This window comes from Oncorhynchus keta, chromosome 13 (assembly GCF_023373465.1).
Source record: "Oncorhynchus keta strain PuntledgeMale-10-30-2019 chromosome 13, Oket_V2, whole genome shotgun sequence".
Taxonomy (NCBI): Eukaryota; Metazoa; Chordata; class Actinopteri; order Salmoniformes; family Salmonidae; genus Oncorhynchus; species Oncorhynchus keta.
Window position 1 is genome coordinate 51,611,745 of NC_068433.1, and position 16,129 is coordinate 51,627,873.

The 16,129-nt window shown below is 42.9% G+C and overlaps 1 protein-coding gene across 1 annotated transcript in view; it reads left to right on the forward strand.

Annotated features, from left to right (window-relative positions):
• LOC118392606 (ankyrin repeat and sterile alpha motif domain-containing protein 1B-like) overlaps window positions 1–16,129 on the forward strand; it is a 368,819-nt gene that overhangs the window by 263,441 nt on the left and 89,249 nt on the right. Inside the window, exons 15-18 of the mRNA XM_052460670.1 lie at window positions 5,929–6,593; window positions 6,919–7,038; window positions 10,451–10,529; window positions 12,257–12,363. Coding sequence (XP_052316630.1) covers window positions 5,929–6,593; window positions 6,919–7,038; window positions 10,451–10,529; window positions 12,257–12,363 — 971 coding nt within the window. The remainder of the gene's footprint in view (window positions 1–5,928; window positions 6,594–6,918; window positions 7,039–10,450; window positions 10,530–12,256; window positions 12,364–16,129) is intronic.

Genomic DNA, 16,129 nt, shown 5'->3' on the forward strand with positions numbered 1-16,129 from the left:
AAGTACACCTCACAGAACTCAGTCAATGGGCCAGACACACTGATACATCACACATGTGCTCTCTCTCTCTTGCTCTCTCTCTCTCTCTTTTCTCTCTCACACACACATGCATGCACACACACACACACACAGTGATGTTGACCAGGCAGCCGTGTCAGACCTCTGTCAGGAGTTGTGTAGTGTGTACGTAGGAGCCTGCATCTTGACAGGGTAGCAGCAGATGTATGTTTCCCTCTATCATTCTTCTCTCTGTCTCTCTCTTGTTTTTAACCTTTATTTTAACTCTCTCTGTTAATCCTGATTCTGATGTGTTTTTCTCTAGTTGTTTTAAATAGATCCTCTTTCCTCTGTATTGCTGTGTGTTTTTCTAGATCGGTATGGATATGGTATGGATATGGTTATGGTATGGTTATGGTTATGTTATGGTATGGTTATGATATGGTTATGGTTATGGTATGGATATGGTTATGGTTATGGTATGGTTATGGATATGGTATGGATATGGATATGGTTATGGTATGGATATGGTTATGGTATGGATATGGTTATGGTATGGATATGGTTATGGTATGGTTATGGTATGGATATGGTTATGATATGGTATGGATATGGTTATGGTATGGTTATGGTTATGTTATGGTATGGTTATGGTATGGATATGGTATGGTTATGGTATGGATATGGTATGGTTATTGTATGGATATGGTATGGATATGGTTATGGTATGGATATGGTTATGGTATGGTTATGGTATGGATATGGATATGGTATGGATATGGTTATGGTATGGATATGGATATGGTTATGATATGGATATGGTTATGGTATGATATGGTTATGGTATGGATATGGTATGGTTATGGTATGGATATGGTATGGATATGGTTATGGTGTGGATATGGTTATGGTATGGATATGGATATGGTATGGATATGGTTATGGTTATGTTATGGTATGGATATGGTTATGATATGGATATGGTTATGGTATGGTTATGGTATGGATATGGTATGGTTATGGTATGGATATGGTTATGGTATGGATATGGTTATGGTATGGATATGGTATGGTTATGGTATGGATATGGATATGGTTATGGTATGGATATGGTTATGGTATGGATATGGTTATGGTATGGTTATGGTATGGATATGGTTATGGTATGGTATGGATATGGTATGGATATGGTTATGGTATGGTTATGTATATGGTTATGATATGGTTATGGGTATGTGATGGTATGGATATGATATGGGTATGTGATGATATGGTATGGATATGGTATGGTTAGGAATATGGATATGATATGGGTATGTGATGGTATGGATATGGTATGGTTAGGAATATGGATATGATATGGGTATGGTTATGGGTATGGATATGGGTATGTTATGGTATGGTTATGGATATGGGTATGGATATGGTTATGGGTATGTTATGGTATGGTTATGGATATGGGTATGTGATGGTATATGGATATGGCTATGTTATGGTATGGTTATGGACATGGGTATGGTTATGATATGGATATGGCTATGTTATGGTAGGGTTATGATATGGATATGGCTATGGTATGGTTATGTTGTGGTATGGTTATGGTATGGATATGGTTTTGGTATGGGTATGGATATGGTTATGGTGTGGTTATGGATATGGTTATGGATATGGTTATGGTATGAATATGGTTATGGATATGTTTATGGTGTGGTATGGATATGGGTATGTGATGATATGGTTATGGGTATGTGACGGTATGGATATCATTATGGTATGGATATGGCTATGTTATGGTATGGCTATGGTATGGGTATGTGATGGTATGGATATGGTTATGGGTATGTGATGGTATGGATATCGTTATGGTATGGATATGGCTATGTTATAGTATGGATATGGATATGGTTATGGGTATGTGATGGTATGGATATCGTTATGGGTATGTGATGGTATGGATATGGTTATGGATATGGTATGGTTATGTGATGGTATGGTATGGATATCGTTATGGTATGGACATGGCTATGTTATGGTATGGATATGGTATGGTTATGTGATGGTATGGTTATGGTATGTATGTTATGGTATGGATATGGATATGGATATGGGTATGGTTATGGTATGGTTATGATATGGATATGGCTATGGGTATGGTTATGGTATGGTTATGTTGTGGTATGGATATGGTTATGGATATGTGATGGTATGGATATGGCTATGTTATGGTATGGTTATGTTGTGGTATGGATATGGTTATGGTATGGTTATGGGTATGTTATGGATATGGGTATGGGTATGGTTATGGTATGGATATGGTTATGTTATGGTATGGATATGGTTTTTGTTATAGTATGCATATGGTTATGGTATGAATATGGTTATGGGTATGTGATGGTATGGATATGGATATGGTTATGGTATGGTTAGGAATATGGATATGGTATTGGTATGGATATGGTTATGGTATGGATGGTATGGTTATGGTATGAATATGGTTATGATATGGATATGGTATGTATATTGTATTGATATGGTTATGGTGTGGTATGTATATGGTTATGGTGTGGTATTATATGGTTATGGTATGAATATGGTTATGATATGGATATGGTATGTATATTGTATTGATATGGTTATGGTGTGGTATGTATATCGTATGGTGTGGTATTGTATGGTTATGGTATGTATATCGTATTGATATGGTTATGGTATGGTCATGATATGGTTATGGTATGGTCATGGGGATGGTTATGATATGGATATGGTTATGGTATGGATATGGTATGGTTATGGTATGGATGGTATGGTTATGGTATGAATATGGTTATGGTATGTATATTGTATTGATATGGTTATGTGTGGTATGTATATCGTATGGTGTGGTATTGTATGGTTATGGTATGTATATCGTATTGATATGGGTATGGTCATGGTATGGTTATGATATGGATATGGTTATGGTATGGATATGGTTATGGTATGGATGTTATGCTATGGTTATGATATGGATAAGGGATATATTGTATTGATATGGTTATGGTGTGGTATGTATATGGTTATGGTGTGGTATTGTATGGTTATGGTATGTATGTATATCGTATTGATATGGTTATGGTATGGTATGGTCATGGTATGGTTATGGTATGGATATGGGGATGGCTATGATATGGATATGGTTATGGTATGGATGTTATGCTATGGTTATGATATGGATATGGCATGTATATTGTATTGATATGGTTATGGTGTGGTATGTATATCGTATGGTTATGGTGTGGTATGGGTGTGGTATTGTATGGTTATACATTACATACATTTAAGTCATTTAGCAGACGCTCTTATCCAGAGCGACTTACAAATTGGTGCATTCACCTTATGACATCCAGTAGAATAGTCACTTTACAATAGTGCATCTAAATCTTAAAGAGGGGGGTGAGAAGGATTACTTATCCTATCCTAGGTATTCCTTAAAGAGGTGGGGTTTCAGGAGTCTCCGGAAGGTGGTGATTGACTTATGGTATGTATATCATATTGGTATGGTTATGGTATGGTATGGGTATGGATATGGTATACCATATGGTCATGGTATGGTTATGATATGGTTATGGTATGGTTATGATATAATTATGGATATGGTTATGGTATGGGTATGGGTATGGATATGGGAATGGTTATGGATATGGTATGGGTATGGTTATGGATATGGTTATGGAATGATTATGGATATGGTATGGTTATGGTTATGGGGATGGTTATGGAATGATTATGGATATGGTATGGTTATGGGGATGGTTATGGTATGGTTATGGTATGGATATGGGGATGGTATGGTTATGGTATGGGTATGGATATGTTATAGTATGGATATGGGTATGGTTATGGTGTGGTTATGATATGGTTATGGATATGGTTATGGTATGGTTATGGATATGGGTATGGATATGGTTATGGATATGGTTATGGATATGGTTATTTTATGGTTATGGATATGGTTATGGTATGGATATGGTCATGGATATGGTTATGGTATGTATATCATATGGTTATCGTGTGGTATGGTATGGGTATGGTTATGGTATGTACAGTGGGGCAAAAAAGTATTTAGTCAGCCACCAAATTTGCAAGTTCTCCCACTTAAAAAGATGAGAGAGGCCTGTAATTTTCATCATAGGTACACTTCAACTATGACAGACAAAATGAGACAAAAAAATCCAGTAAATCACATTGTAGGATTTTTTATGAATTTATTTGCAAATTATGGTGGAAAATAAGTATTTGGTCAATAACAAAAGTTTATCTCAATACTTTGTTATATACCCTGTGTTGGCAATGACAGAGGTCAAATGTTTTCTGTAAGTCTTCACAAGTTTTTCACACACTGTTGCTGGTATTTTGGCCCATTCCTCCATGTAGATATCCTCTAGAGCAGTGATGTTTTGGGGCTGTTGCTGGGCAACAAGGACTTTCAACTCCTCCCTCCAAAGATTTTCTATGTGTTTGAGATCTGGAGACTGGCTAGGCCACTCCAGGACCTTGAAATGCTTCTTACGAAGCCACTCCTTCATTGCCCGGGCGGTGTGTTTGGGATCATTGTCATGCTGAAAGACCCAGCCACATTTCATCTTCAATGCCCTTGCTGATGAAAGGTTTTCACTCAAAATCTCATGATACATGGCCCCATTCATTCTTTCATTTACACAGATCAGTCGTCCTGATCCCTTAGCAGAAAAACAGCCCCAAAGCATGATGTTTCCACCCCCATGCTTCACAGTAGGTATGGTGTTCTTTGGATGCAACTCAGCATTCTTATATTTTCGTTTCATCTGACCATATGACATTCTCCCAATTTTATTCTGGATCATCCAAATGCTCTCTAGCAAACTTCAGACGGGCCTGGACATGTACTGGCTAAAGCAGGGGGACACGTCTGGCACTGCAGGATTTGAGTCCCTGGCGGCGTAGTGTGTTATTGATGGTAGGCTTTGTTACTTTGGTCCCAGCTCTCTGCAGGTCATTCACTAGGTCCCCCCGTGTGGTTCTGGGATTTTTGCTCACCGTTCATGTGCTCATTTTAACCCCACGGGGTGAGATCTTGCGTGGAGCCCCAGATCGAGGGAGATTATCAGTGGTCTTGTATGTCTTCCATTTCCTAATAATTGCTCTCACAGTTGATTTCTTCAAATCAAGCTGCTTACCTGTTGCAGATTCAGTCTTCCCAGCCTGATGCAGGTCTACAATTTTGTTTCTGGTGTCCTTTGACAGCTCTTTGGTCTTGGCCATAGTGGAGTTTGGAGTGTGACTGTTTGAGGTTGTGGACAGGTGTCTTTTATACTGATAACAAGTTCAAACAGGTGCCATTAATACAGGTAACGAATGGAGGACAGAGGAGCCTCTAAAAGAAGAAGTTACAGGTCTGTGAGAGCCAGAAATCTTGCTTGTTTGTAGGTGACCAAATATTTATTTTCCACCATAATTTGCAAATAAATTCATTAATGTGATTTTCTGGATTTTATTCCCTCATTTTGTCTGTCATAGTTGAAGTGTACCTATGATGAAAATTACAGGCCTCTCTCATCTTTTTAAGTGGGAGAACTTGCACAATTGGTGGCTGACTAAATACTTTTTTGCCCCACTGTATATCGTATGGATATGGTATGGATATGTTATGTGTATCGTATGGTTATGGTGTGGTGTGGTATAGGTATGGTTATGGTGTGGTGTGGTATGGGTATGGTTATGGTGTGGTATGGTATGGTTATGGAGCACCTTTTACTGTCTCCATGTTAGCACAAGAGAGAGAGAGGGAGATCTCATAAGATTGGTTACTGTGTGCAACCAATCTGTGGGTCTGTGTATGGTATGTATGTTGGACCTGGAATGTGTGTGTGTGGTGCACTCCAACATTAACTTGTGTGTGTTTTCTCTCCTCAGACGACGGGCCGTACCAGCAGAACCCTCCCCCCGCCCCTTCCAATACACTCCTACTACCAGACGACCGACGACAGAGCCTCGTCCCTGTAGAGTTCGCCGGCCTCCTCCACGGCTCCTCGCCGGCCTGCGAGACGCCCGACACACCCTACCACCTCTACACCTCCAACACCAATCCCAAAGCCCGAAAACACACCCCCTCGGACCCCCACACCAGCCCGGTAACCACGCTCGGTAACCAGGGCAACCTCACTTCGGTAACCCAGCCCTTTGAATTAGGAATTGGACTTCCACCGCCCCTCATTATCCCTCACACAGGAAACGAGGCGTTGGCTCTGAAGACCTCCAAAGACCCCATCAAAGACGACAGACCCCCCAAACCTCAGGTAGTCTATCGCACCATTTTCCACACCCGGGTTAACCAGAACCCCCAGAGCGCCTCGCCCTCCTCCTCCTCGCCATATGGTTGGAACGGGGAGGCGGTGGTGGTGAGGGGGTGTGTGTCGGGAGCTGGCAGACCTAGGGAGGGGGCACCGGGGTCTGGGTACGAGGACAGGGCCTTTACCCTGGGCAGGATGAGATCCATTCCTCGCAGTGTGCTGGACCTAAAGCTCTCCAAGTCACTGTCCAAGTCTGACTCCAACCTGGTGGCTGTGTCGCCCATACAGGTCTGTTGTCGTGTTTATATCCCCTTTTAATGGAGAAACAGTGCTGTTATTTTGACCATTCCCTCTGTATCTTGTGTGAAATGTCAGGTGTAATATTAATTGCGGTTAAAAGTACTGCCCCAGGCTTATTACACTGAGACGGTGGGTCTTGGTAAATGTAACCATTTGTTTGGTTATCATTGGGGGAATGACTGTTACAGAACCTCACCTTAGAATTTGCTTCAAGCCACAGACAGTTGTCCAACTTGATAAACGATATTGATTCAATTGATGGATCCATTGTTAAACGTAGATTAATGGACAGTGTGTTAACGGTCTCTTTCAGGAGGAGTACCATTGGGGGTCGGGGGCCAGGGGCCAGGGGCCGAGAGGAAGCCCAGGGGACACCGCCAGTCCTGGGGGCCAGCTTGAGAGAACACCCTCCTTCACTGCTGAATGGGAGGAGGTGAGAGAAGCACGTGCTGTGGCTGCTGTTCAGTCAGATAGAAATGTCATGTCTAGAACTTAAAGAAATTACGTGGTCTATTATCTGTGAGTCTGTTCTACACAATTAGTTTCTGGTCCAAGAGAAAAATGACAGGAATGTCCAGGTTCCTTTACTTTCTCTTCTATAAAGTAAAAAAAGAAAAGGTGAGAGGAAATTAAGAAAAGAGAGGAGATTGAATAAGAAAAAAGGTATGAAAAATGCATACCGCGATGGAGAGAGAGAAAGTAAAAAGCATTTGTGTGTGTGTGCGTGTGGGCGGGGGTGATGTACCTTTTAAGCATGATTGTGATCCACGTGTCTATTTCCATTGGTGGTGAGAAATATTATACACACTGACTCAGCCAAATTATCTTCTGGTCACTATTCACACTAGACACACACACACCACCACTAATGCTTTTCTTGGGTGTGTTTGGAGAGGTGACCGATGTTAAGATATGCAGGAAAAGGAGTCCAGCTTCATACCCAGGAACACACCCAGGAACACACACACGTTAAGCCACATCTTCCATACACATATGATCAGCCTATACAATTCATTAGAAAGATATCAACTTCACTAATTGCCACTTTACAGTCCAAAACATCATCATTAGTGTAGAGCCTTATTCTAGACTGGATTCTGCACTCCTGAACATAGCAACAAAACACTTAAGCTGATTGGCTAATATACTGGGTGTGTTTGACATGTGTGATCTAATTGATGTGTATGATCATATGGCTTTTTCACATGCTGTATAGTAGGGCTGTGATGATCCCAGTTTATCAGATGCTGTATAGTAGGGCTGTGATGATCCCAGTTTATCAGATGCTGTATAGTAGGGCTGTGATGATCCCAGTTTATCAGAGGCTGTATAGTAGGTCTGTGATGATCCCAGTTTTTCACATGCTGTATAGTAGGGTTGTGATGATCCCAGTCTTTCACATGCTGTATAGTAGGGTTGTGATGATCCCAGTTTATCAGATGCTGTATAGTAGGGCTGAGATGATCCCAGTTTTTCACATGCTGTATAGTAGGGGTGTGATGATCCCAGTTTATCAGATGCTGTATAGTAGGTCTGTGATGATCCCAGTTTTTCACATGCTGTATAGTAGGTCTGTGATGATCCCAGTTTTTCACATGCTGTATAGTAGGGGTGTGATGATCCCAGTTTATCAGATGCTGTATAGTAGGGTTGTGATGATCCCAGTTTTTCACATGCTGTATAGTAGGGTTGTTATGATCCCAGTTTTTCACATGCTGTATAGTAGGGTTGTGATGATCCCAGTTTTTCACATGCTGTATAGTAGGGTTGTGATGATCCCAGTTTTTCACATGCTGTATAGTAGGGTTGTGATGATCCCAGTCTTTCACATGCTGTATAGTAGGGTTGTGATGATCCCAGTTTATCAGATGCTGTATAGTAGGGTTGTGATGATCCCAGTCTTTCACATGCTGTATAGTAGGTCTGTGATGATCCCAGTTTATCAGATGCTGTATAGTAGGTCTGTGATGATCCCAGTTTTTCACATGCTGTATAGTAGGGCTGTGATGATCCAAGTTTTTCACATGCTGTATAGTAGGTCTGTGATGATCCCAGTTTATCAGATGCTGTATAGTAGGTCTGTGATGATCCCAGTTTTTCACATGCTGTATAGTAGGGTTGTGATGATCCCAGTCTTTCACATGCTGTATAGTAGGGCTGAGATGATCCCAGTTTTTCAGATGCTGTATAGTAGGGCTGAGATGATCCCAGTTTTTCACATGCTGTATAGTAGGGTTGTGATGATCCCAGTTTATCAGATGCTGTATAGTAGGTCTGTGATGATCCCAGTTTATCAGATGCTGTATAGTAGGGCTGAGATGATCCCAGTTTTTCACATGCTGTATAGTAGGGTTGTGATGATCCCAGTTTATCAGATGCTGTATAGTAGGTCTGTGATGATCCCAGTTTATCAGATGCTGTATAGTAGGTCTGTGATGATCCCAGTTTATCAGATGCTGTATAGTAGGTCTGTGATGATTCCAGTTTATCAGATGCTGTATAGTAGGGTTGTGATGATCCCAGTCTTTCACATGCTGTATAGTAGGGTTGTGATGATCCCAGTTTATCAGATGCTGTATAGTAGGTCTGTGATGATCCCAGTTTATCAGATGCTGTATAGTAGGGTTGTGATGATCCCAGTTTATCAGATGCTGTATAGTAGGGTTGTGATGATCCCAGTTTATCAGATGCTGTATAGTAGGTCTGTGATGATCCCAGTTTTTCATTCATTAGCGATGGTTTGCCATACATTGCACACGCCATACAATTCTATAGAGGCTGAATGATGATGATAAATTACCTACAGATTCTTCTATTAATCTGCAAAAATTATACATAAAGGGTCATTTAATTACCTGCTTCGGGAAAACAGAATGGAAACGCTGGGAAATGAAGGAAATCTACACTTTATCTAGAAAACTATGTGGACACCTATTCAAATGAGTAGACTTGTCTATTTCAGCCACACCTGACAGCTGTATAAAATTGAGCACACAGCCACGCGATCTCCATAGACAAACATTGGCAGTAGAATGGCCTTACTGAAGCGCTCAGTGACTTTCAACGTGGCACCGTCATAGGATGCCACCTTTCCAACAAGTCAGTTTGTCAAATTTCTGCTCTGCTAGAGCTGCCCCGGCCAACTGTGAGGGGTGTTATAGTCAAGTGGAAACGTCTAGGAGCAACAACGGCTGAAGTAGGGATCTATTACTTTTGTACTCAAACCCAATGTGGGAATCCCAATTTTCCCATTCCAGAGATTACTTTAAAATTAGGAATTGTGTAATCTGGGGGAGCTCTCTGATCTTAGATCAGTGAGTCAGCAATCATGTGGTAGCCCCCATAGGCAGTCATTGAGCCTGTCAGATGTATGGCGCTGCGCTGAACAGTTGAGTGCTTAACAGCAGGTCTAGGGTCAGATTCCTTCTGTGGAATCCTCCTGTAGACGAGTTTAAAGGCAGACAGAGGCTTCTGAAGACGTAACCTAGATGGTTACTCTTTTTCTCTCTTTCTCTCTCTTTCATGCTTTCCCATCCATTTCTCCCCTCCTTTCTCTCCCTCTTCTTCATACTTCCTCCAAATCTCCCCTTTCCTCCTTCAGCCTCCTCTGTCCTCCTCGCCTGTCAACTCAATAAAATTCAACGGTGATTGATTGTCATTCATTAGAATTTATAACGACCATGTCACCAATTTACATATAGGCAGCTAGAGATACAGCATGAACATTTTCTAAATTGCAACTCTCTCTTCTCTCCTCTCTCTCTCTCTCTCTCTCCCTCTCGCTCCTCTCCCTTCTCTCTCCTCTCTCTCTCCTCTCTCCTCACTTCTCTCCTCTCTCCATTCAGATTGATAAGATAATGAGCTCCATTGGGGCTGGCATCAGCACTGGCACGAGCTCAGAAGGGATCAAGGAGAATAATGCAGGTAAACAGATAGTCAGACACCTCACCTCACTGAAATCCCCAGCTTCCATACCTCCTTTCTCCTCTATCTCATTCTCTCCCTTCCCATCTCTCCCTCTTTCCTCCTCAGTTCTGTCTCATCCCCACTTGTCCTTCTGTCACTCCCCCTCACCTCTCTCTCCTCCTTCTCTTCCCCTCTGTCTTCCCCCTTATTTCTCCATCCATCTGCCTTCTCTCTCTCTCTCTCTCTCTCTCTCTCTCTCTCTCTCTCTCTCTCTCTCTCTCTCTCTCTCTCTCTCTCTCTCTCTCTCTCTCTCTCTCTCTCTCTCTCTCTCTCTCTCTCTCTCTCTCTCTCTCTCTCTCTCTCTCTCTCTCTCTCTCTCTCTCTCTCTCTCTCTCTCTCTCTCTCTCTCTCTCTCTCTCTCTCTCTCTCTCTCTCTCTCTCTCTCTCTATTTCCCCTGATCTCTATCCTCCCGCCTCTCCTCTCCTGTGCATGTGGAGCATTCCCTTACCATGGTAACCACTTTGAGAAATGCGGTTTGCGCTATGTGCTCAACCTGCTGTCTCCCACCAACGCACATGCACCCGCACCCACATTGTGTGTGTTGGGGCAGCTCAGCTCTCAGACAAAGAGGCTCATCTGATGGCTATTGCTATCTGTGCAAGGCACTGAGATAGAGGGAGGGGGACAGAGCGAGTGAGAGAAGAGAAAGAGAAGGAGGGGAGAGAGAGATATCGACAGAGAGAGAGAAGGGAAAGGGAGTGATAGAGGGAGAACCAAGAAAAGAGCGCGAGAGAGAAAGAAGGGAGAGCAGATAGATCGAGGGAGAGAGAAACAGGAGTAGGGAGGGAGGATAGAAAGAGGAGGGAGAATGGGAGAGGAAGGCAGAGTGGAGAGAGAGAGCGGGGGAGAGCAGAGAGAGAGAGAAGGCTGCAGAAAGCATCCAGTTGAGTGTGGGAGTACTTGATAAAGAAATTCTACCAAGCAGGCAGCTCTCCCTATCTTCTCTCTCTCTCTCTCTCTCTCTCTCTCTCTCTCTCTCTCTCTCTCTCTCTCTCTCTCTCTCTCTCTCTCTCTCTCTCTCTCTCTCTCTCTCTCTCTCTCTCTCTCTCTCTCTCTCTCTCTCTCTCTCTCTCTCTCTCTCTCTCTCTCTCTCTCTCTCTCTCTCTCTCCTGCTGACACGTACACACACGCGCGCACACACACTCGTACACATACACAAGCGAGGCGAACAGGCAGGCGAAAGCAACAGCTGAGAGCTTGAAAGGAAAGCAGCAGCAAGACACGCATCTATCGGATCTATCTTACCACCTCCAGCCTCTGCACCCACTCTCTCATGGATCTTACCCCCAGGACGGCACCTCTTCTCTGGATCTAACCCTAGCCCTCCCCCTCTTTCCCCAATTCCTGGATCTACCTCCAACCACCCTAAACTTATCCCCCTACCCCCCTTGTGCCCCAGCACCCTAGCATGCTTCGCCCCTCCATCCTCACCCCTAAGCCATGCTCATAACCCTCAGCCAAGCCTAACCCCAACCCCCATCCTCCAACCCCCCCATCCATCCTACCATCCTCCCCCTCTCTTGCCTCTCTCCTCCACACTCTTCCTCTACCATGGCGGGCTCGTTCGACAGCCACATTGCCCGCAACATGATGTGGCAGTGCCAGCTCTCCCAGCCCGATTGCCGGTGTTACCGGGTGGATGGCTACTCCCTCCTGAAGCGTCTGCCCCTTCACCCCCTCATAGGTCCCCGGTGCCCCATGCAGTCTGTGGGCCAATGGCTGGACAGCATTGGACTGGTCCAATACGAGAACCACCTACTGGCTAACGGCTTCGACAACGTGCAGTTTATGGTGAGTGGAGAGGGGGAGGAGAGAGGGGAAGTGGGGGAGAAAGGAAGTTGTCTAGATTTTGTTACTTGTGTTTTTGTTGGGTTTGTGTCGTTTTCTTGGTTTTCTGGTGGGTTTTGTGTCTTCTATAATTTATCTTTCTCAATCTCTCTTTCTCTCCTTCTCTCCTTCTCTTCTACCCTGTCTCTTTATCTCTCCTCTTCTTCTACCCTCTCTCTTTCCTTCTTCACTCACATTATCCTTGTATATTCTCTCATCTGCTCTTGTTTTCTCCTCTCCTTTCCAACCTCACTCTCTCTCTGCTCCCTTTCACTCTTTATTTCTGTCTCTTTCTCTCTCCTCTGTCTCTCTCTCTCTCTCTCTCTCTCTGGTTGCTGCTCTCTTTCTCTTCCTCTCCTCATATCCTTCCTGTTTCTCCATCCCTGTACTTATTCCATTCAATATACCCCCAGTCCCAGAAGACAGTGGCACAACACACAGATTACTTACAAAACACACTCGCAATAAACGTAATCCAACACACACACACAACTCTGTGAACTATCAGTCTTCCTCTCTTTCATCCTCCCATCCACTCCTTTTTTCTGCTCTTTCATCTCTGGTAGCGTGGAGAGAGAGACTACATGTGTATCATTTAGTATGCATGAACTTCCTCCGTGACATTTCACTGTGTGTTTGTGCATTGATCTCTCTGTGACGGGTCACACATGTTTTAGCTTGGCCTGTACTTGGACATGTGCATGATTTAAAACTCATCATACGTGACAGGGAGCTTGTGGTATTGGTTCAAGACGTTGTGTGTGTGTGTGTGTGTGTGTGTCAAATCACATTTTATTTGTCGCATGCTTCGCGAACACTTGCTTGCGTGCGTGTGTGCTCTGTTTCTGGAGATCATGAAACAGTGTGCAGCACCAACAGAGGGAGAGAGTATACAGATCTAGAGAGAGTGAGACCAAGGTAAAGAAAGAAATCAAATATTGAGGGAGGGAGATGTAATCCTATTCCCTATTTTACAGCTTTATCACGTAAACAAACATTTGAATAATGATACAAAAAGACTGTGCAACCCTGCGTGTGTGTGTGTCTGTGTACATGTCTGTTACAGCCCCTGCCTAATCTTTATTTATGTATTATACAAGAGCGGATGTCCAATCGACATTCCAGCTAGCAGCCACCATGACTGTATCTCCATGCAGAATGAGTTTCATGGCACACTAAGGCTAAAGTACATTATCTTAATAATCCAGTTGCATTGGCTAGCAGTCTGAGTGCACTCTAACAATAGATGTATAACATGTTGAGCTGCAATTGGATTTTTAGTTTGCTCAACATTTGGGCATATTCTCAAGTTGAAATGTATGTTCACTCATCCATTCGTTGTGGACATTCAATTCAACTTGAGAATGTATTCTACCTTATTTGCATAATTCCCTGTGTGCCTCTAAGTTAATCTCTCTATGACAATACATTACATACAGTATATCATAAGACCTTTCTTTGAGGGCCTAGTTACACCCTAACTCCGTGGTCTGAAACTCCTGGTTTACAGGCCACAGCAAGTCTGCAAGTCACATATTGCTGGCTTGCAAAATTATGTGTACAGTAGTTCCTATTGGAATATCCAACAAATGGAACTTTTTCATAACCTACGTTCAGAATCAGGGCCTCAGACTGCAACAGTTTAGTCACATTGGCTGTGCACATTGCTGCTCATTCTACATGGTCATCTTACTCCAAACGTCCTATTTTTTTAGGAGGCTAAAATCATGATTTGGTCAAACAGTAATGTTTATTATCCTGATGATTCCTGTAATGACCGTTTTTGCCCTGCCTCTGTGCCTGTTTCGCTGGGGCCTGCTGCTGTGATGAGACACTAACTCCCTCCCCCCCGCGCACCGGGAGTAAAAAAAAATGTTCTGGTTGTAGGCTATAACATTTCACAATCCAGTTGCGGGAGAAACACCGATTTGGGAGCAACTAATGTTGTCGCTGTTGAAAATAGAGAGAGGGTTCTCAGCTTTCTGTAGGTATACTTTTTATTTTTATTTATAATTCTCAATATTGTGCTCTATAGAACTATTTTACAACCAATACATTTGATATGGCATTGAGATACAGATAGTGGGAAATACACAGTGGGTAGTAGGCCACAACTACAATGTATTTTTAGGACATTGCATTTACTGTTAGATTAATACATGGCTACAGTACAAGCAGTGGGTATTATGTTTAGAGTTAGTGATCTAGTTATGGTGTTTCCTCTAACTCAGGTGGTGAATTAGCCCCAAATAAATTAGCCTATGATATTAGCAAACATAAATATTTAGTCAAATAAAATCTTATTGGTCACATGTGCTGAATACAACAGGTCTAGACTTTACAGAGTTAAAAATTAAGAAAAATACAAAAATAAATATTAACAAAAAATGCATCTCTATTGAACAAAATACAAATCTGGAGCCCTATTTTAACAGTAAAATTGAACAATAGCCAAATTGTCAACCCAAAATTCATGAAAATCACTAAATAAGGTTGCACATCAAAATATCTTGACTCATGCATTCCTGCATGGATACGTTAGATGAAACCACTTATTTATTGAATACCATCTCTGCCGTCTATTCCACCTCTTACAAAGTCATTCACAATGCTTTTTTAGTGGTTAATAATTGTTTATATTGTGTGACGCTACAATGTTTTCGGTTGCGACCAAAATATGGTCTGATGCTTCCAAACGAAAATGTTAGTGGTACCAGTACCACCAAGGGGAAATGTTAGTGGTACCAGTACCACCAAGGGGAAATGTTAGTGGTACCAGTACCACCAAGGGGAAATGTTAGTGGTACCAGTACCACCAAGGGGAAATGTTAGTGGTACCAGTACCACCAAGGGAAATGTTAGTGGTACCAGTACCACCAAGGGAAATGTTAGTGGTACCAGTACCACCAAGGGGAAATGTTAGTGGTACCAGTACCACCAAGGGGAAATGTTAGTGGTACCAGTACCACCAAGGGGAAATGTTAGTGGTACCAGTACCACCAAGGGGAAATGTTAGTGGTACCAGTACCACCAAGGGGAAATGTTAGTGGTACCAGTACCACCAAGGGGAAATGTTAGTGGTACCAGTACCACCAAGGGGAAATGTTAGTGGTACCAGTACCACCAAGGGGAAATGTTAGTGGTACCAGTACCACCAAGGGGAAATGTTAGTGGTACCGGTACCACCAAGGGAAATGTTAGTGGTACCGGTACCACCAAGGGAAATGTTAGTGGTACCGGTACCACCAAGGGGAAATGTTAGTGGTACCGGTACCACCAAGGGGAAATGTTAGTGGTACCAGTACCACCAAGGGGAAATGTTAGTGGTACCAGTACCACCAAGGGGAAATGTTAGTGGTACCAGTACCACCAAGGGGAAATGTTAGTGGTACCAGTACCACCAAGGGGAAATGTTAGTGGTACCAGTACCACCAAGGGAAATGTTAGTGGTACCAGTACCACCAAGGGGAAATGTTAGTGGTACCAGTACCACCAAGGGGAAATGTTAGTGGTACCAGTACCACCAAGGGGAAATGTTAGTGGTACCAGTACCACCAAGGGGAAATGTTAGTGGTACCAGTACCACCAAGGGAAATGTTAGTGGTACCAGTACCACCAAGGGGAAATGTTAGTGGTACCAGTACCACCAAGGGGAAATGTTAGTGGTACCGGTACCACCAAGGGAAAATGTTAGTGGTACCGGTACCACCAAGGGAAAATGTTAGTGGTA